Raw genomic sequence first — 21,928 nt, 5'->3', positions numbered from 1 at the left:
TGTGTTGGCCAAACCATCTAACATTTCAGCAAACCAAAAGCCACTTCCTGTCTAGAACTCAGCCCCTGACCTGGCTGGAAGCTCACAATAAATCTATACATTTTATCAGATGTTTTTTGAGCCAGGCTTTCAGGGGAAGCTCTTCTGATCCCTGGAGAGAAAATCCTGCGTGAAGCAGAAGGAGCGTCTGGTGCTCTGAGAGCCACGAAACATCAGGGTCATTCAGAAGATCAAGTGTGTACCCAAAGATTTGACTCCTCATACACTGAAACAAACCCCATCCCTGCCAGAGATGTGTTGAACAGACTTTAGCCCTATTATTAAAGTCAATTCAACCAGGAAGCTTAGGGAATGGTTAACCCTGCTGTGGGAACTAAACAGCCAAGAGCAGGATTAGTGAGGATTTAATTAGAGGTACAATTTGAGCCATTTCAAGAGATGGAAAAGGATTTTTAACACAATTTAGGTGGACCACGTTGAGGAACCTTCTTCTGGTTTAGAAGCCAAGTGGACTCTCAGCATTTTTCCTAATGATATTTTGGGTGAAAATGCCCATGGTTTTGGTCAGCCCTGGCCAGTCAGGGTCAGGGTGAAGCCTGGAGAAGGTGTCCCAGTGCTGTGATGGTTGTCACATACCAGTTTGGCAGCTACAGACTCTGACAAGGAATGTTAAGGGAAGGACTGTGCTTTCAAATACTTCCCTAAATTACAGAGAGAGAAGTTCCATCAAGGTAACCTACCCTGTGTCCCCCTCCAGACCTGCCTTTGAGCACTGCAACCAAGGTGGCCAAGTAGGGAAGCAGTTTTAGCACCCAGCCTGGTCTTCAGGACCAAGGGTGCTGATACCTAACTAAGCAAGAGACTGGGCAGGACCCTGATGCAAGAAGCTGGGCTCTTTACATGCTCTTGTAATGTTTTCTCCTTTAATTTTGGGTTGCTCTTGCTCTTTGGTCACAGATACAGATTTAGGGTCAGAAAAATTCCTTTCTGCTGGAAGAATCTGAGGGGTTTGTAGTTTCATGAGTGATTTTAACCATGCTTAAAAGCACTGGAGATATTAAGATGTTATTGTGATACACCCTTCCAGACTTCATGGCAGTTCTTGAGTATCCTGGTCCCCAGAGTGAAGGGGATGAAGCATGAAGAAAGGGAGTAATCTTTCCTCTTCAGTGATGAGAAAACCAGCTGAAAAGTGGATGAGCAGAATAATTATCTTCATCCCCATACACATAAATGCACATCCAGTGAAAAGCAAGTAGGGCACCACTGACATTTCTTACTTGTACTTAGGCAAGTCTCCCACTGAAGCTTGTTGGTTTGGTTTTGCTTCTGAGCAGAACAAAGACCCCAGGCTGTGATCCACGCTGTGGATGATGCTGAAATAGATACTCCTGAGCAAATTACACTTTGATACTGAGCTGTTTTAAAAAGCAGGCAACAATCCAAAAAGGTGAGCAGATGTTAAATTGCAGATCCCTTTTATCTGCCATCAGCAACAATGTTCACTTCGATCTGCAGGGACTGACCTGTGCAACCAGAGTCAGTTGTCAAAGTGCCACAGAAAGCAGGACCTTTCTCACTAGTGATCATGTACAAGAGGAAGGAACAAGCTAGATTTTTAGCTGAAATTGCCAGGATGGGTGTTAGAAATGCCACCTTTTCCCTTGTGAGCTCTAGACACATGAGATAACATCAGCCTAAGGCTAAAGTACCATTTTTGCTAATTAATGTTTTTGAAAGCAAACCATTGCTTCCTTGCTTCAGGCAGCAAGGGCAGCACCACTCAGAAACCAGCCAGCCAAGTATTGAAGCCATTAACAGGGTTTTCTTTTTAATGGAAACTCCTCTTTCAAGTCACATTAAAAGCAAACCAACAACAAATAAAATAAAAATGCAAACACTCGGGTATAAATCAGCAGAGGAACACTGTGACAATTCCAGCACGTGGCAGATTCTGAAGTGCACACTATTCATCATCATCTCCAGCAGACAGGAGGAGATCTGCATCGTAGCTCCTTTGAAATCTTCATTCTTTTGCTGATCCCTTTCCCAGAGGGTCCTGACTAAATGGTGCTGGTTAGCATAGCTTCAGGGTTGGACTGCCTCAGCAAAAAGGTTCCTGCCCATTTCCCTCCCACTCCCCCAGTTCTACTTCCTAAATGTCTCAGCTGCTGAGTTAGATGTGAGACAGATGAGAAATAGCATCTTGCTGGCATAAAGCAAACCTGACAAGGGGGTCAGGCCAGTGCCTACACTTCTCATTAGCCAGAGGCCAGTGGTGGGAACCTCTGTGGTGGCTGGTGCCAAGTTGCTCAACATCAGCCCTGCTGCTTGGCAGTGCCAAGTCAAAACCACCAGCCTAGAACGAGGCACCAACTCCAGCGGTTCACCTTTACTCTTTGTAGGCTCAGAAAGTGAGCTGGGGTGTAATAAGCATGATTCTGCTGTAAGGAAAGGATTTCTCAGGGAGGCTGACTGTCTGACAGAAGGGGGGAAGAGGCACCAACAGCATTGCAGTTGTCTTCTCTCCATGAGTGGAGCTTAGATTGCTACATAGGGCGGTGGGGAATCCTTGGAAGGCAGCTCTAAGGCTTCCTCATATGATGGCAGCATAGCCTGAAAGAGAAGACCATTAGTTATGCTCTGGGGATCACAATGAGGGTTTCAAGTGGATTTGATCTTGGATGTGTTTTTCTACCAAGTTCAGAGCAGGGCAGAAGAACCATCTGAGCTGTAAGACATAAAGGGCAGAAATCCAGAAGAGTTAAGAGGTCAGCAGTGCTTTATAACCACTTTGCTGCCAGTCCCACCTCCTGCTCCCAAAGAATGGTTGCAATAAATGGACCAAGGCTCTTTAATGCCCAGAACAGAAGCCCCATTGCCTACCCAAAGAAGCCAAGCTCAGGTCCTTGCATAGGACCTTGCACAGGACCATGCTGCAAGCACAGCAGGGACACACACTTCTGGCAGGACAAGGCTCATCATATTTGCCAAGTTTCAACAAGACTGATGCCTGCACTTAGCATTCCATGGTCTTCCTCGTTTACTTCTCATCCATCTCTACAGTATTTCTTATTTTTGGAAGGTCTTCAATATCTTCCCACAGTGTCAGAGCACCTGGATGCTACTATTAAAGAGATCATCAGTAATCTAAGGAAGGACAGTGATACTCATTATTTAGCAAACTGTGAAGATGAAGGACAATGCACCAAATCTCTCAGACATTGATCCAGTGAGAGGTGAAGACAAATTTAATTTTAAACAAGGGTAGCACTATTAGGCACAGAAACCAAAGTTCAAGTGAAATTATAAACATCTCTGGATCAGAGAATACAAGTGATATGTTCTCATTTATCTGCTTTGCCTGAACCCTGAGTTTCAGGTCCTTGCTGTTACCATTAACTCTGAAAGATTTTATACAAAACTAGAGATTAAAGGAATATAATGTAACTGGAAACTGATTGTTAGTACTTGTTGATGCATCTTGAACTCTCTCTCATACCACCAAATATAAAAAGTAGGGATTGTCATCACAGAATATTTTGAGTTGGAAGGGACCTTCAAGATCATCCAGTCCCAGCCCCCTGCATGGGCAGGGACACCTCCCACCAGCCCAGGTTGCTCCAAGCCCCATCCAACCTGCCCTTCAACACTGCCAGGGATGGGGCAGCCACAGCTTCCCTGGGCAACCTGGGCCAGGCTCTCACCATCCTCACACCCAAGAATTTCCTCCTCATCTCCAACCTCCATCTCCCCTCTGCCAGTTTTAATTCATCCCCCCTTGTCCTGTCCCTCCCTGCCCTTGTCCCAAGCCCCTCCCCAGCTTTCCTGGAGCCCCTTCAGGCACTGGAAGGTGCTCTAAGGTCTCCCTGGAGCCTTCTCTTCTCCAGGCTGAACACCCCAACTCTCCCAGCCTGTCTCCAGAGCAGAGCTGCTCCAGCCCTTGCATCATCTCTGTGGCTCCTGTGGACTCTCTCCAGCAGCTCCATGTCCTTCCTGTGTTGGGTGCTCCAGAGCTGGACACAGCTCTCCAGGGGGTCTCCCCAGAGCAGAGCAGAGGGGACAATCCCCTCCCTGGCCCTGCTGCCCACGCTGCTGGGGATGCAGCCCAGGACACGGGTGGGTTCTGGGCTCCAGCACACGGTGCTGGGTCATGTTGAGCTTCTCATCCACCATCACCCCCAAGTCCTTCTCTGGACCGTGCATCTCACCAGTCTAAGCCAAGCCTTTTCACAGTGTAAACTGGAAGCAACCTTTACTCACCGTTTCAGCTGCTTGTGGGTCAGCTTTCACCTCCTGCCTCTTGCTGGCTTTAATATACTTAAAGCAGCTCAGGACACATTTGAACATACAGGCCTGCAAAGGAAAGGGAAAGGTGAGTCTGCTGCTGCATTGCAAGTCAACAAGAGCCTTTCCACTTTTGCCATCAGCTTCTATTGTCCTACTGTCTTCTCCAGAGGCAGAAGCTTGGGGCCATGTGTCCCAGGGCCTCAAATCAGTCTCTTTTGATTCATAGAATCACAGAATCTTAGAATAGTTTGAGTTGGAAGGGATCTTAAAGTTCATCTAGTTCCAACACCCCTGCATGGGCAGGGACACCTCCCACTAGATCAGGTTCCTTCACCAGAAAGGTGACAACAGCTCCAGGTACTCGGAACACTGGTGTGGGAAGTCAGTAGAACTAGCAATACTATTAAATATAAAGCACATACTTCAGAGATCTGAGGGCACAATGTCACCAGGCAGGAAAGCAAAGCAAGTCTTTCGTGTGATTCTTCTGAGCAGGCTACAAATTTTGGGTCTCTCAGAAAAGCACCTTGGGCTCAACATCTGCCTCCCAGAGATCCAAGGCTCCCTGGTCAACTAGGACTGACCTGAAAGGTCAGTTCACTATATCCTCTACTTGCAATAGTTACACTTTTCTGACAAGGCTGCCTTGCACCTCACGGGGTTACAAGATGCAATAAATAGAGCTTTTCTGAGAAAAATGGATCGATTGACGGATTGTGGCACGAGAAAATAAGCAAGGCCTGTGAAACATACCATATTAAACAAATATTTTCTCTACTCTGTGCAGCCAGGCAAGTCGTGTGCCTCTTGTTTTTATTGGCCTAAGGCTCGACTTGAAAAACAGTTGGCATTTTCAAAGGAACACAGGGAGTTGTATGGCCCAAGAGCAAGCCATGGAGCTTAGCATTTCCTAGAACAATGAGGACTGTTTGTCTTGACAAAAAGCCAAGACAAAGAATGAGAACAAGGAATGAAGTATCTGAGTTGAAGGAATCCATCTCTCAAACAAACTGCCAGAGATGAGGAGGTAAATCCAAACTTTGACCACCTTTAGGGAAGACTGCAAAATCCTTCCCCCTTCCAAAAGCCTCTTCATCCAGAGAGCAAACATGCAAGACACAGAAGCCATCGTATGAACCATACAAAAACCCCCACTCAGTCACGAAAAAAACCCCAGTAAATTAAAACAAATCTTGCTTCTGGAAGAGTCTGCTGCAGGGCCAACCCAGTATCTGCACCAAATTCAATGAAGCTGACTTCTGAGACTGCTGCAAGCAATAGCAGGTTCAAGAATGCATTAGCACAGACAGGTTATGTTAAGGCAGCAGTGACCTTGGGATCATCCAACTCCAAACCCTCAGGAGCCACTGTAGGACACCCTTCTCCACACTGAATTGAAGAGGGAAAACTTCTCCAGCAGCCATTGACATTGTAAGTGGGTGGGAAGCTTGCCCTCCAGCTCAGGAATTGAGCTACTTCAGAAGGAATTATTCCTTTCATTTTCCATCAGAAATGTTTTATTCACCCTTGGTGATGGAGAGGGAGGACTTTGTGATGCTAAGGGGAGATAAAGATTATTTGTGGCTACACAGATCAGCAGGGGAGACTGTCCTCATGGTCCTTCACTTGCCCTGCCCTTTGAATACTTCACATCTCCAAAGAACTTAGACTTGAACAACTGATGGTGTCACCACTGGGCTTCGAGAAAGAAATATGCCATCACCTTGGGAAGGAGCTGTGAAGTTGCACAGAGAGAATTCCCTGTTGCCACAGAAGAGGGTCCCTGCAGGGCGTGGTGTTATCTGAGAGGAAGAAGGGAGAGGAGCAGTACCAGCCCCAGCATTGTCAGAGAAATCTTTCCTAAAAGGGTGAGCAAAGTCTTGCAGGTCTCATCTGAGGTCACTGGCAGAGGTGTTCAGTGGGGCAGGTGCCCCACATCTTCTCCATCTGCCAGTCCACCTTCTGGCTTAATTATGCTATGGTGTGGGATGCAGATTTGGGCACAGGAACTGCAGGTTGGCAGGCAAAGAGCCCTGGATCCACAGAAACAACATTTCAGTCCAAGAGCACTAAATGCTTGTGATGGGTCATTAAGTCAATTTATGCAAAAAGCTCCTGGGCTTGTCCAACACATTTAGCTACTACCTTGGTGTGGGCATTCAGTGAATTGAAACCAATGGGCCCTGAACTGGCCAAATGGTCTTGATAGGTCTAAAGCTTTTCATGTTGTTGGCACGTTTCTCATCAGATCTTTATCACTTGGAAGGAACTCTCACATGAAAGTGGTTTGCTACAGATGGAAGAGGGGAGGGATTGTCAGGAAGCATTTATACTTAGGGGTTCCTAATGACTTGTTTTGGGGAGTTTAGAGACCAAGGAGTACTTGTGCCTGTCCTTTTATTTATTTATTTATTTATTTTCTAATGATCCTCACCCCTCTCTCCTCCTACAAACTCCAGCTCAAGAAGACACTGCAAGTTAAGCAGGCCTGGAGCTAACCCTGTGGAAAATCCAAATCAACCAATTTGCCAGGTCAGTGAGATTTCAGCTGAAGGCCCACACTGCCAGCTGGGTTTCAAGGTTATCTTCACTCCTATTGCACAGCTTATGCAAATATTAAAAGATGTGCTAAAGCAATGTCTGCTGTGCTCCACTCCAGCCTGGCTTGTCTGGCCACCTGGGAAGAACCTCAATAAAAAAATCTTCCCAACTAAAAAGCAGCATTTTTCACCATGACAGAATCTGCTCAAGTACCTGGAAAGATCTGGTTTTCTTAGACGGTTTGAAACCCCTCGGCAAAAAATCTGTTCTCTAATCCATTGAAGCAAGAAGAATAGAAACCATCTCACAGTGGAGTTTTCTGAGATGTAAGCAGGATTTAGCAGCTCATGGGTTTTAATTAAATATCAGGCTATCAGTGTGCATCGCTCCGCTTACAGCAGCGCAGATGCAGGGACTTATCCAAGTGGAAGAGCTAAACTGCTGCTTAATGAGCTCATTTATTTTGGCACACAACAGCAGAAGAGTTTCCTCTATTTGTTTTCAAACACCTTACCCACCTAGAGATGAATGGGCTGTAACAGATTCTGGATATAAGAGAGATTTTGCTTTATAACTTGCGTCTGCTGAGGCATAAACCCAGTGATTTCAATGTTAGACTTTCCTCAGACACTACGTTGAGGTATCGCTCCTTTTATGCCCAAGGAGAGACCAACAAGGGCATTTCCTGGCCCTGGTAGATGTGAGAGAGAGGTAAAACCAGTTCCTCCTCTTCCCCAGGCAATAGACCCTCATTTCAGCCTCACCAGGCCACTTACCTTCAGGAAGAGGACAGCAATGAATGCAATAGTGAAGGTGACCATCACTTTGGCATATTCCTCTGTTGGTAACTTCTCCAGGGTTGGCAAAAAGCCCTGTGAAAAGAGGGGAGAAGGTCTCAGTCGTAAAGGCTTGTTCCCTCAACCAGGATGACACAAAGTGGTGGAGATCTCAACAGGTTTCTTCAGGAAACTTCAGGGACAGGCCACCTTCCTTTCCTCATCAAAAAGAGCACAGGGATAATTTTCTCCTCCTACTGTTTATGCTCCTTTGGTAAAGATTTTCAGAAGACTATTAAAATGAGAACTAAAAGTATGACTGTTTAATAAAGATGAAAAGTCAATGCATTTTCAATGCATGCAGGCAGGCTCTGTCCAAATCACTTTGCTCTGCAATTTGCATCCATAAGACACTTACAAGACAAACAAGGTGAACTTTGAAGCAACACACGTGTAAGGAAGTTGTCAGTCAAGGACACCATGTTGGTGAGAGGAGAGGGAAAATCCTCTTTTGTCATCAGAGAAGTTCTGGGCATACCATAAAGATCAGAGAAAGTCTGTTCTGTCTTAACAGCCACTGAAAAAAGCTTCATGGGGGTTCACAGCATGAAAAAGTCAGCTGAGCTCGCTCATAACCTACCCCGTTGTCTGAAGACTTGAGGCTGAAGTAGGTGGGGACCTCCATGTAGGAACTGCAGAGGGTGAGAATACTCAGGCAGAAGTCCAGCAGCTGCAGAGCCAGGAAAGGGATCTTTGAGCGCCCCTGCTGCAAGAAGGGAAGAACAGGAGTTTGGTTATGATTGCAAGACTGCATCACTTCTGTAGATTTTCCACATTTTCCACGCCCTGTGCTTTGCTCACGTTGTCAGCCTAAGCCATTTGATTCACTTATTCCAGCCCAAAGGGTGAGCAAACCATCTGATTGATACAAGCTCCACAGAAGAGGCCTCTAGCTGGAGCACTGATTCTCCTAGTTTATCTCCAGCCAACTCTTCCTAGCATGGGCACACCCAGAAGAATCTCCCCAAAGCCATGAGACAGAAAATAAAATCAATGGGCAGATTCTCAGACCTGGGAAACTGAACCATGTTCCAGCTGTCTCTAGTTTTCCTTGAGTACCTTCTAGCCCCCAAGGGTTGTGTCCTGTCTCCACTCAGCATAGAAACTACCTCACCATGAGGTACCATGGCCCAAGATCATGCTTCCTTATTCCTACGTTGCTCATCAGTCTCCAACCCACAGAGGACAGAGAAGACCAGCCCAGAAATGAGATGTTACCTACCATGTGTCTAAGGGAGGACACAGACATGATCACGGGGGCTTTTATGTAGGAACTGAAAATTGTTAGGAGGCTGAGGAGAAAGTCCATGACTTGAAGAGCAAGGAATGGGATCAGGAGACGTTCCCTCTTCTGAGAAAGGAAAACAATGCCAGTTATTTAGAGACTTTCCAAACCTGTCTGGATGTGTTTCTGATCACCTATTGTAGGTATGCTGCTCTAGCAGGGGGGTTGGACTAGGTGCTCTTCAGAGGTCCCTTCCAACCCCGACCACTCTGTGGTGTTGCTGTTCTGAACAGGAGAATGAGACCAGCTCTCAGTACCTGAAAGGACATATGTTAAGTACTCCAAGAACAAATCATTTCCTGGAGTTTCTGCAGCTAATTCCATTCATTGTGGTGACAACTGATTCAGGAACAACAAAGGGCAGTAACATTGAGTTTTTTCACCCCCCTTGGAAAGTTTCTGTGAATTTTCACCACGTGACATGGGAACTTGAGCCCATCAGAGCTGTCATCCAGCTGTCCCCCAAGTTCACCACTGCAGAGAAAGCTGGGTCCCCACACTAATGCATGGTTATTTCTCCTCCTGAAATGGGAAACAAATCACCAGTATGGTAGGGGAGTTACAGTTCCCCTCCAGGATCTGACTTGCAAAGAGCAAGGAAATAAGGCAATAAAATGACATTTCTGTTCTTTCACATGAAAAATAGTCTTGATGGAAATGTCACCCAGATTTGGTGAATCTGGCAGGCAGCAACCTTGCAGATGAGTCTGAGACTGCAAATCAGTCACCTTCCTCCTCTGCACGAGAGCAGAGAGATTAATCTCCTTTTCTGATCATAGCACAGCAATTTCAGGGTCCCCTATGGTCCCCTTCCCTAATACCTCCTGACTCAGAGAGGCCTCAGCCAGCAGCTAAATGTCATTTGTGGAGCACTTACCTTCACCACACCAAGGAGGAGGTTGAAGCTGATGACAAACAGCATGATGATCAACAGGAAACTGGTGATGACATCAGCTAAAAGCAAGAAAAGTAATTACCACCTCACTAAAAGCCTGATGTCCCAAACCAATCCTACCTCTAAGGAAGAGTTCAGGTGTGATAACCTGGCAGAAAGAACTGTGGCTGTGGGGGAATGAATGCCATGCAGCCTGGAGATAACCCTCTTTTTCCTTTTCTACTCTCAGTTTTCAGCTACCTTTGAAGCTCCTGTTTCTTTAGCCACCAGGTGAAGCAGACTGTCAGCTCAGGCCCCCAGGAGCCAAAAGCCTTGATTGCCTGGGCTGAAAATTGAAATGCCCTAGGCTACAACATGAAGGTAAAAAGGAGCAGGAAAAAAGGCAGAGTGCTTTTAGCTCACGATGAGTAAGCCTGAATTGGAAAGTGTTTGGAGTCTTCAAGACAGATAAAGTTACCAACAGTGAAATCTGGTGAAGGAGCTGCAAGATTTGCAAGCAGACAAGAAGGATGAGTTTGAACCACCCACTGCTGGTACAGACCATAGAGCTTCAGGGAGAAATATCTCACCTCCCCTCTCTGTAGCTGTAGGATGCAAGATACACATTAAAAATAAGTGTGTGAGGAGAACATGAGACAGCTCTACCTACAGGGCTGAGGATGATCTTTGTCAGCTCTTTTGGGTGCAGGCAGGTGACCCCTTCCATACACATCCCACTCAACAGTTCCCAGGAAGCAGTTTTCCCTCCTGGTATCGCAGCCTGCCCTGATGGCAACTCCCAAAGCCTGCACAGCAGATACTTTTGGTCTTCACAGGGGCCCAGACAGCGTGAGGTTTTTCTTAAAGCTGGCTTGTTTCTTAAAAACCAGGCAGCTCATTCTACTGCTGCTTTCTTGATCTGCCTCCAGACCCCACCCAGTCTCTCAAGGTGCCTCCTCCAACTCACCCTCCACCCCCTGCTTGTTGCTTTACCTGCCTTTAAACCAGCAACAGCCTCTTTGGGATCTCCATCTCCCAAGTGCTTGAATAAAAGGTTTGATTTTTATTAGAGAAGAGACAAACTGAACTTCTCTGATGATTTTTAAAGCAACTGATCTTTTCCACAGGCTCTTTCCTCAGACATCAGAAATACTCAATTCCTGGTTTGTTTCTCCTCCTGTCAACTGCCCAGTGTATTTCATTGCTATTAAAATAACCTGGTGCCTGTCTTATTTTTTCCATTACCCCTTTCATAAAGAAATCTAGAAATTGTGCTTTAGCCTGTTGGACCCCTGATACATCCCAGCTTCTCTGAAATCCTTCACTGCTCCATATGACCCATTTTTTCCCCATGGAAATGCCCCTCCTCAGCCTCCCCCACCTCTCAGTGTTTGCCTATACTTTTGGTACCACATTTTTCAGTGGGTGGGGAAGTATTCCAGTGCTTGGGCATACACCAAAGTGTCCTTAACTCCCTTCCCAGCTTTGCTGACAATAGAATAAAATAATTTACAAAGCTGCTGAGGCAGAGAAACCCATCCTGCTTTTCCAGGTGGGTAACACCAACGCTGCTGTTTACAGCAACAAAACATTTGCAGGGCAGCACTCACAGCTATAGCATCATTTGGCCAGTTACTCTGTTGGAAGGAGTGAATGCAAAGAGCCAGCCAATGTCAAAAGAAGACAGAGAGTCCACCTCATGCTGCCACAACATCTGGCAGGAGATGGGCACCCAGTAGATCCAGCAGCTGCCACATGTGACAACTGAGCAGTGCACCCAGGCTCTGCTAAGCAATGTGGGTGTGGATGAATGTCAGTTGAAGAAAGGACCAAAAATGATACTGAGATGCTCTGGAGTCTTTCCAGGATTGTAGAAGACCTGCCTAACAGCTGGGCTGAGCCACATTTGGCAGCAAGGGCAGGTGGCACCACCAGCAACACTCCTCACATCCTTACTCTGCTAGCAGGGAGTGCTCTTCATTTCATTTGATTGATACAAAAGATATTTTAACCTCCCCTACTATCTTCTCACAAACTAGCAACACCCTTGTGTTTCCTCTAGAAATCAGAATTGCTGATGAGGAATCTTTAATCTGAAATGAAGCTCTGACCAGAATTTCCTTCCCTGAGCATGAGAAGCCTCTTCCTTTCTGGGGCTCAAAGGGAAAAAAAACCCCTTTGAGGAGGCTGCATCCCTCAAAGAAGCAAAAATAGCTCATCTCAAGAGAGGAAGAGGCTCTACATGAGTTGCTGCACATGGAGATGTCAGACATTCGAGACCTAAGGGAGTGATTAAAAGTATCCAAAAGTATCCAAAAAAAAAAAAAGAGCTCAGATGACACAAAACAAGAAGACAGATTTTACTTATCATCTGAAAAAACACCACAACTCAAAAGCAGGATCTGCTTACCACGACTTAAGGAGAATTGAAAAGCAGAAGAGGAAGAAGTCTTAGGAAACAGCAAAGGAGGAAAACTCAGATCCAGAGAGGGCAGCAGAGAAAGGCCTTCCCTGCAGAAGAGGTTGCTCACAGCTTTGCAGCTCACAAGGGTCGTGGGAAGAGCCTGCACTTCAAGGCAGAAAACCAACCCCAGCTTTCAGAAGCAGGAGAGTAGAGACAAGGCTGTGATCTGCTGCACAAAGAACCAGAGATGAACATGAAGACTAAAAGCAAAACCAGTTGAACAAAGCAGAAAGACTCAGCCTTTGCAGAACCAGTCCCAGTCAACCCCAAACTGCCTGAAGCTGCTTTCCCTGGTTTTCCTCCCAGAACCAACCACCAGAAGTTGGTCCCAGAGAGGATTTATCTCCTTGGCATGGTGTCTCCTTGGATGCAAGGCTGCTGTGTTTTCCTGCCTCTTCCTGGATGGTCTCATGCCCCATGTTTCTCAGCAGGCTCACTAATTAATTGGGCAACTGGCCCTTGCTTCTGCAGGCTAATTGCTGGCAGGGCTCAGCTGAATTTCCCAAGCAGCACCAAGATCAAACAAACCCTAAGCAAAACAATAAGGAAACCAAAATCCCACAACCCTACAGACACAAAAGGATGGAAAGAAAAGGAAAACCAAGAGAAAACAAATTTCTGTGCACTGCCTCCTATTTGTTCACAGCAAACACTGTCCTGGTTTCTGCTGGCAGCACATCTTTCTGTTTCAGGGATGTTGAAGCACCAACAGATTTGATCTCAGCAATCAAATATTTTACCTCTTCCTTTGAGGGAGAACATTGAGAAGATGGCCTAAAGGAGTGACCCCCTCTTAGATAGTGGGAGCTGCTGGCAGTTAGCCCTGGTTGTGCAAACTCTCCCTGAGGTGGGCATGTGGCACATGGTACAGTGAAGCCAAATGCCACCTGGGATGCTTTGCAAGGGCTGGCAGAGTGGCAAGGAACCTTCCAGAACCAGCAGCAGGTCCCTGGGGATCCCTGGGGCTTGAGACACTTGCAGCCACACCAGACCCTACAGACCATGTCACTAACAGCCTCTTTCCATCCCCAGCAGCTGTTGTCCAAAATTAGAATATGTTAATTTTTAAGTCACTTCAGTATTTTCCTTCATGCTTAGTGGGTCTTTTTAGCATTAATATTTGTCTCTTTTCTACTTAAAACCCTCAGAAAAGGGCAACGTTTAGAGAACCTAAACCAAGCTTGGACACCTGGACAATGTCAAACCCAGGGGCATTATTCCATGGTTTCTCCCACATGTTCATCTGAGTGTCTATCTCAGGAATAACCTGTTCTCCTTTACAGCACCTTAAGAAGTACTGGAATATTCAGAGCATAACAGAGTTTGTCCCTGGAGAAGGTGTTTTGGCTCTTGGGGGGCTGGTATTGCAAGAGAAGAGGCAATAATTACAACAAAGGAAATTCCAGATAAAAGAAAGGAAAAAAAACCTAACAATACGTGACACAGTCTTGAACAGGGATGCAGAGAAGATGTGGAATTCTGGGGAATCTGCAAACCTTACCAGCCCCTCACCAGCTCTTAGGGGAAATTGGGTATTTTCCTCTAAATAGTTGGAGACATTGGTGGAATAAGTTCTCTGGGGAGAACTGTGTCCAGTTCTGGTGCCCTCAGCACAAGGAAGATATAGATCTGTTGGAGAGGGTCCAGGGAAGGGCCACCAAGATGATCCAAGGGCTGGAGCAGCTCTGCTCTGGAGCCAGGCTGGGAGAGTTGGGGTGTTCAGCCTGGAGAAGAGAAGGCTCCAGGGAGACCTTAGAGCACCTTCCAGGGCCTGAAGGGGCTCCAGGAAAGCTGGGGAGGGCCTTTTCATCAGAGAAGATAGTGATAAGACAAGGGGTAATGGTTTTAAACTGAGAGAGGGGAGATTTAGGTCAGATATTAGGAAGAAATTCTTCACTCTAAGGGTGGTGAGGACCTGGGATGGGTTGCCCAGGGAGGCTGTTGATGCCCCATCTCTGGAGGTTTTTAAGGCCAGGTTGGATGAGATTTTGTGCAGCCTGGTCTGGTGGGAGGGGTCCCTGCTCATGGCAGGGGTTTGGAACTTAATGTTCCTTAAGGTCCCTTCCAACCTTAATGATTCGATGATTCTATTCTGTGAAGTGGTTGAGTCACCATCCCTGGAGGCATTCAAAAAACATGCAGACATGGCACTTTGGGACAAGGTTTAGTTGGCATGGTGAGAAACCCCTTTCTGTTTTATGGCCCAACAAACTGCCATGGAAATACAAACTGGGCTCCTGAAGCTGTGGTTCAACGGTTGCATTCACAGGTGGTCAAGGATGGCAGTGTCTGATTTAGTGCTGCTGATAAGATGCAGGGTTTTTTTTTGTGGACATCCCCATGCCAAGGATGGGCAGGACCAGCAAGGGAAAAAAACCTCCCAGTCCCTTTAGCTGGGCTTGTTCTTCATCAGAGAAGGAGGGAATGTTTTCTGCATGGGGAATGGTGGTCATGGGGTGTGCTGTGCACACAGGTCTTCAGGCATAACTGAGGTGTTTTTCTTGGCTGACTGGACAGAAACTGAAGCAGCTTTTCCAGTTGTACTTTGTCCACAGTGACCATTTTGATAGTCATTAAAGTGATCAACACTCAGACTGTACAGACACATATTGAAGACAACCTAAAGATGGGACCCACAGCGAGCAGTGGGGTGTCACCTTTTCCAGGCAGAAAACCATTCATGTTAGTTGCTCAGAACTGGAAATGAGGTTTTCATGGAAATGGTTTGTTTTTTTTTGTGGGAGATTGGTTTTTTGGTTTGATTTTTCCAGCAGGAAAAGCTAGTCTGCCAGAGCTCATGTGCTTTCAGGGATGAAGCACTGCCAAGAAGACTTGTGCTAGGAAGGCTTCTCAGCTCCAGGAGGAGATTTCTAATAGACTGGAAATGGGGGAGGATGCATGGAAAGTGCACATCCAAGTTTCTGCTGTGTGTGAGGTGGAGCATGGAGATGTGAACCTAATTCTCCCAAATGGCAGCTGAATGCCTCCATTCACAGGGCAATGAAGTTTGTCTCCTGCTTCCTCTGCCCAGCCAAAGGAATCGTGTGTTATTTCTTCAATATTAGTTAGGCAGCAAGTTTAGACCTAATCAGGGTTAGCCAACATCCTGCCATTGAACCCACTAAGGGTGGGAAAATCATCTTCAAGGCTCCCACAGACAAAGAAGCAGCTGGGTCTTCCCATTTTAACCCAGCATTTTCAGCAGGTCTTAAATGAAACTCTTGGTCGACTTTGATTGAACAACCGATTTCAGAGGAACGTTCTTCATCCTCTGCTGCCTGTGGCCCTTTGTAAAGCAAGGAAACAAGGAGCAGGCACCTGCACAGGACAGAGCTCCTCTTCTATATCCAATCACCCTCCCCATCACCCTGACAACCACGAAAAGCTACAACAATCCCAATTCTCCTTCCCCTCCCTGACCATACCTGTGGATACCGAGGCCCATCTTAGCCCCTCTTTTTAAAGCAGCAAAAGATCCTGTGGGAGCTGATTCCTTATCAAGAACATTTTTTCCTACTGTCTGATGTGAAAAGCACTTCCCCACAAACCTTGCCTTGTTTATATTCTTGGGCCATGAAGATAACATTAGCATGATATATTCTGAGATGTGTTTTCTTCTGGCAGGATCTACAAATAGAGCAGCAGATGCTGAGGGCATCGGCAGAACCTCTCCTCAAATTGTTCTCCAAATCTTCCATCTGGGTTTTGAAGACAAATTGAACTTTTTGTACTGCTTTTCTGTGTTGCTTCCCTGCTGGTTTCTGGAAATAGAAGGGTTGAGCTGTGTTTATTCTAACTATAATCAGAAAACACTCAGTCTCCCAAGCAGAGCCCTTTGAAACGCTTGGGAAGAGAAGCCAAGTGGAAGTGTTGGGGCTTTCATTATAACATGTTCCTTTTTTGTGTAGGAGGCAGTGGAAGAGGGGGAGGGGAAGGCCTGTCACTTTGAGTGAGAAGAGGGGGGTGGTGGTGTGTTAAAAACGGGGCTGATTTCCCTCAGAACAGTTCTATTCTTGAAGAAACCCCCCCAGATTTGCAGAAATGCACGTCTTGCTTGGAAAGCAAATCGTGGCTTTGTATGGAAAGCAGCTGAAAAATCTGTCTTGCTGATTGCTGGCTTTTCCTTCAAATAATGTTTTATTTAGGTATTTGGAAAAAAAAGTAAAAATCATTGACCTTGGATGATCTTTCTGCACAAAATAATGAACAATTGTCATTTTTGCATAACTGAACCTGTGGGAAAGTATCCTGATCTGCAGATGATGTGTTCAGTTTTCAGCAGTTCAGAACAAGGTATTAGTTAGAGATTAGGGGGAAATTCTTTGCTGTGAGGGTGGTGAGAGCCTGGCCCAGGTTGCCCAGGGAAGCTGTGGCTGCCCCAGCCCTGGCAGTGTTGAAGGGCAGGTTGGATGGGGCTTGGAGCAGCCTGGGCTGGTGGGAGGTGTCCCTGCCCATGCAGGGGGTGGGACTGGATGATCTTTAAGGTCCATTCCAACCCAAACTATTCTGGGATTTTATGAGTGTCACAGACATGGATAACTGGATTCTCCTGCCTGTGTTGTGCTGATCCCAGACACCTGGAAAACAGCCAGGTCTTGGATTCTGCTTGGGGTGCTGCATCTGGCCCTAATGGGGAAGCTCTGTGGAAAAGTCATCATGCAAGTCTGCCTTGGGTGCTGAGCTGAGCCTCTGCTGCAGAGGGGCCTGAGAGGACCACAACCAAGCAAAGTAGCTTCCAGCCCACCCAGACTGGACTGCTTGGGAAATAACACCCTGCATGAAGACCTGGACCAGCAGCCCCTTCTTAGCAGGACTCACCTTAGGACTTCCCCAAATTTCCATTTTCCTCTCACTGCTGATGCCTTTCAAAACAGCCTTGGTGGATCCCAGTGGTGCTTCCTAAAACCCAGCTGGACTCTTTTGAAAAATGTGAACCCATCTGTTAGCAATAACTTCACCCAGACAGTGACAATGCCTTTTTTTTTTTTTTTGGTGCTTTCCACTCTGTCTGGCTCCTACCCTGGGGACAAGTGAGTTTGGGATGTACAGGAACCTGCTGTACTTGATTTCTTTTTCTTCCTCTTACAGAAGGCCCCTCTGTGCATGTTTGCAGCTTGGGAAAGGACACTCTGGAAGATCAGAGACCAGGCAAGTCTTTGCTTCTGGGGTTTGCATTTTTCTCTGGAGAGAGAGAGATTTTCCCCTCTACTCTGCAGGGAGAGGCAGTGCCAGGTGTGGGGGTCTGGCTCCAGTCTTTCTGCACCCAGCAGAGAAGGGTTATCTCAGCTTCTGGTTTTACACTGAGAAGTGACTAAAAAAAGGAAAAAAAGCACCCTGTGTTTATTGTTGCCTAACAGCTGCCTGCAAAATGAGCCTGGTGAAGCAGTATTTGAGAGGTGGGGAGTTATTTTCTTTTCAGTGTCACCTCCCATGAGAAATCTGCTGGGTTGTTAAAAGCCAAGGCAGATCCTTCCTAGTTCAAGCCGTGGGAATTCAATCAAGTCTGGTGAATGTGATGCTTGTGACCATCCATGGGACACAAAACAGGCTGGATGCTTCTTTCAGGCAATCAGTATTCTGCAGAAAACACCAAGGATTGGGAATATCTGTGGACAAATGCCAATGGGACAGGGGGAAAGGGAGGTGGGCTGGTGTGGCAGGCTGGAGTGCCTTCAGTTGTGAGGCTGGAGAGCTCAGAATGACACAGAACCATAGACTCATAAAGGTTGGGATAGACCTCTAAGATCATCAAGTCCAACCCCACCACACCAACTAAACCATGTCCCAAAGTGCCACATCCACACATTTTTTTTAACATCTCCAGGGATGGTGACTCCACCACCTCCCTGGGCAGCCTGTTCCAGTGCCTGACCACTCTTTCAGCAAAGAAATTGTTCCTCATATCCAATCTGAACCTTCCCTGGAGCAACTTGAGGCCATTCCCTCTCATCCTATCACTGGTTACATGGGAGAATCATGATGGATGATAGAAGAACATGGCTCCATGGTGTAGAGGGCTGGATATTGGGGGCAATGTCAGGTAGCCCGTGCACCCATGGGATGCAGTGTGGGGCTGGGATTTCTTCCTACTCTGGGACCTCAAGGTCACTGGCCAGACTAGGACCACAGGGGAGCTGCTCAGACACTTTTGTGTCTTCCTGGAAAATGCCCAACATGTGAAGGGAGACAACATGTGTGTGAGGCTGAAGTGCTCTGCAGGAGGTGAAAAGGAAGAGGAGGAACCAGCATTGGCAGATTAATGCCAAGGGTGTTGCAGAGGAAGTGGGGAGGCTGGAGGAGTATGAGGGTACTGGGGAGTTTGGCTGAGGACCTGATCCACTGAGACAAAGAGAACTTCACTTGGCTCCACACGGGTCTCCCAAAAGCCAAACCAGCCAACATGCAAAATTGTAGAGCTTAAATGTTGTCCGTGGGTCTGAAATGTTGGCCCATCTGCTCTGAGTCCCAGTTTCCAATTTTCTTCAATGAAAGAGAGACCAGTGGAGGACCTGGGGCTCCCTCCCAGCCCCACAAACCTCTGCAGTTTTCCAGCAACCTGGGGACCTACCAATCCTGTAGTAATCCTTGTCCAGAGCTTTGCAAAAGCCTTTCCCACTTGTCACCTCCAGGGAGTACTCGATCAGCAGCAAAACACTCATAACCTAGGAGAACAAAAGCAAAAGACACAATTCAGTGGGCTCTGGGCCAGCTTCCTGACAACAAATACTTCCAGGGAACACGCAGTGGCCAGAGTCCTAAATGCAGGATGGGTCTCCAGGAGAGACAGCCATGAAGGTTTTAAAATCCTTGACAAGGAAACATTGAGGCAATAGTTACCAGTTTATTAATGGTTTGGGTTTAACTGGATTCTTCTGCCAGCTCCTGGAGGAGGATGAAGTACAAAGTTAGTGAGTTTTGTTTCTACTTTTTTTGTTCAGGAAGTCCTGGTTTTACATTTGGAAATTGCATTTTGCTTCAGAGTTGAGCTAAATGTAACAACAGCGTTTTAAAGAGAGAAACTAAAAGAAGAAGAAATATCTCTCAGCAAGTCTGGCTCTACTACTTCATTGGAAAAATATAGTTTTCCCTCTTTTCTTTGATTTGAGAAAAATCTCCAAATGTGCTTTACTTTGCATGGAATCAAAATGATTTTCTTCAGGTTTCTGAGCTGGAGCATCAAGTCCCAGACTCCAGGGTTCATCCCATCCCCAGTTTAGCAAGCTGTGAGATGGAGTGAGGTCTGGAGCTGTGGATTCAGTCCTAGCCTTGAACATCTTTACCCAAAGAGTGATGATCTGCAGTGAAAAATCACTTCCTAACCCCCAGGTTAGGGAGAGCTCCTGTGGCAAGGGGGGCACTGGGCACTCAGGGGCTGCAAACAACCTTCAGAAGGCTGGAGACCTCTCCATGGAGCACCTCAGGCAGCAGGTCCAGGGTGTTACTATGCAAGTAAAATGAGGAAACAAGTGTCCACAAGGCCACACATCCCACCACATCCCTCCTGGGGACAATGCCACCCTGCCAACGTGTACATCACACACAGCATGTGCCAAAGGGACCAGATGTGTGGATTTGAGAACAAGAAGCCCAAGGCCACAAAGGAGGATCAGTCACTGTCCACAGTGTTGTCAGAGCAACTCAAAGCTCTTGGGGTAAAGGAGAACCCTGATGCTATTTTTTTGCTCCTTCATCACCTCACTGGCAATGAGTCTCCTCCTCTGGAGACTTTCAAGACCCATCTGGATGTGTTCCTGTGTCATCTGCTCTTGGTGTCCCTGCTGCAGCAGTGGGGTTGGACCCAATGATCTCCAGAGGTCCCTTCCAGCCCCTAGGATTCTCTGATACTGCCAGTTTTGGCCCTGTATAGTGAGGTGGCACATTTCTGACTCCGCCACGCATCCCATCCTGTTCATCAGTTTCTTCCTTACTCCCATCCCTCTGCTGTCCTCCCTCATGGTTGACATGCTGTTCATTTCTGCTGCAGCTTGAGGCTGCCCCAAGCTGGGGCACAGCGTGGTGGGCCAGTCCTGCCCCTACAGCTGCTCCTCCCCACAGCAGTGCAGGGTGTGCTGGGCTGTGTGAGAACTGGCTCCCACTTCTTCTCTGCCTGAGCTTCACCCCTCTCCTGGAGAACCTCTTGCCACAACAAGGGGCCACAGCAGAGAGCAGGAGTCAGACCAGGAGACACACAGGGACCATCTTGCCCCGTGCATTTTTCCTTGGAGATGTGGGAACTGAGTCTGCAGGAGAGGAGATCCTGAGACCTGCAGACAGTGGAGAAACCTGTACCAACATGACTTTCCATCTTCACCCCACCAACATGGGGTCCAGCCCAGGGAGCTCCCATCCTGCAGACTATTCTCCAGGGCTGGGAGCCATCAGCAAAAGTACCATTAACAAAAAAGTGGTTGTTGTGAAGAGAGGCCTGACAGAAGTCATGTTATCTGGGCCTCTGAGAGCCACTGAACCCCACAGGAAGCAAGTTTGTATCTGCCACCAAGATCAGCACCAGCTCGGGTACCATGTGGCTGAAGCAACTTTTCCACAGTAGCTGCAGCAGCCTTTTTATTTCAACAACTGCTCAGAGAAGTGATGCAGGCAAGGAAGAACCAGAAGTGTTGTGGTCTGCCCTTGACTTTGCAAACTTCGTGCCTGGGAAGCAGCACAAACCCAGCAACTGTGGGGAGACTAGAGCAGAAGGAAGAAGGTGTTTGGTCTTCCGTGGAGCAGTGGCTGCAGGTGCCATGCAAGATCCAGGCGGAGTACGTGGTGAGATGGGCTAAGGGTGGACATTGGCAGCAAACCAACCAAAGCGGCCCTGAAAGACAGACTTCTCCTTGCCCTGAGATGGGGAAGCAAGGCTGGGTGGGATGGGCTGCAGAAACAGGAACTAAACACAGACTGTCCCACAGTCTCTGCTGCAGGAGAGCTAGAAACCGTCTTCAAAACCAAGTTCACCAACTTGCCGTGCCACAAGCTCCAAGTGCAGTTTCCAGAGGAGCTGGAGCACATCCCCCAGAGCCCTTTGCTTTCAGTGAGCATCCTCAGGCCCCTCTCTTGCTGCAGTGGGACCTGCTGTCCCAGCATCAGCATTCCCTCTGAACTCAAAATACTGTCTGGACTTGGAGTTGGAAAAAAGGATGTGTCCTTTTTTCTCCTGGCCTGCGTGATATCAGATTGCTCAACAGCTACATGAGACACGTCTTTCCCTTCCCTTCCCTTCCCTTCCCTTCCCTTCCCTTCCCTTCCCTTCCCTTCCCTTCCCTTCCCTTCCCTTCCCTTCCCTTCCCTTCCCTTCCCTTCCCTTCCCTTCCCTTCCCTTCCCTTCCCTTCCCTTCCCTTCCCTTCCCTTCCCTTCCCTTCCCTTCCCTTCCCTTCCCTTCCCTTCCCTTCCCTTCCCTTCCCTTCCCTTCCCTTCCCTTCCCTCTCCTCTCCTCTCCTCTCCTCTCCTCTCCTCTCCTCTCCTCTCCTCTCCTCTCCTCTCCTCTCCTCTCCTCTCCTCTCCTCTCCTCTCCTCTCCTCTCCTCTCCTCTCCTCTCCTCTCCTCTCCTCTCCTCTCCTCTCCTCTCCTCTCCTCTCCTCTCCTCTCCTCTCCTCTCCTCTCCTCTCCTCTCCTCTCCTCTCCTCTCCTCTCCTCT

The 21,928-nt window shown here is 47.5% G+C and overlaps 1 protein-coding gene across 4 annotated transcripts in view; it reads right to left on the bottom strand.

Moving 5' to 3' along the window:
* Positions 1–1,805: 1,805 nt before the first annotated feature.
* Positions 1,806–21,928, bottom strand: part of LAPTM5 (lysosomal protein transmembrane 5) — a 41,910-nt gene continuing 21,787 nt past the window's right edge. For all 4 annotated transcript variants that reach the window (XM_051637908.1, XM_051637910.1, XM_051637911.1 and 1 more), the window contains 7 exons: positions 18,859–18,952; positions 9,830–9,906; positions 8,890–9,018; positions 8,248–8,373; positions 7,608–7,703; positions 4,264–4,356; positions 1,806–2,616 (listed from right to left, as the gene is read on the bottom strand). In XM_051637908.1, coding sequence (XP_051493868.1) covers positions 2,542–2,616; positions 4,264–4,356; positions 7,608–7,703; positions 8,248–8,373; positions 8,890–9,018; positions 9,830–9,906; positions 18,859–18,952 — 690 coding nt within the window. In that variant the 3' untranslated portion in view covers positions 1,806–2,541. The remainder of the gene's footprint in view (positions 2,617–4,263; positions 4,357–7,607; positions 7,704–8,247; positions 8,374–8,889; positions 9,019–9,829; positions 9,907–18,858; positions 18,953–21,928) is intronic.

Source organism: Apus apus, chromosome 21 (assembly GCF_020740795.1).
Source record: "Apus apus isolate bApuApu2 chromosome 21, bApuApu2.pri.cur, whole genome shotgun sequence".
NCBI classification, from domain to species: Eukaryota; Metazoa; Chordata; class Aves; order Apodiformes; family Apodidae; genus Apus; species Apus apus.
The sequence above is the reverse complement of the archived record's forward strand: the minus strand, read 5'-3'. Positions and strand labels throughout refer to the sequence as shown.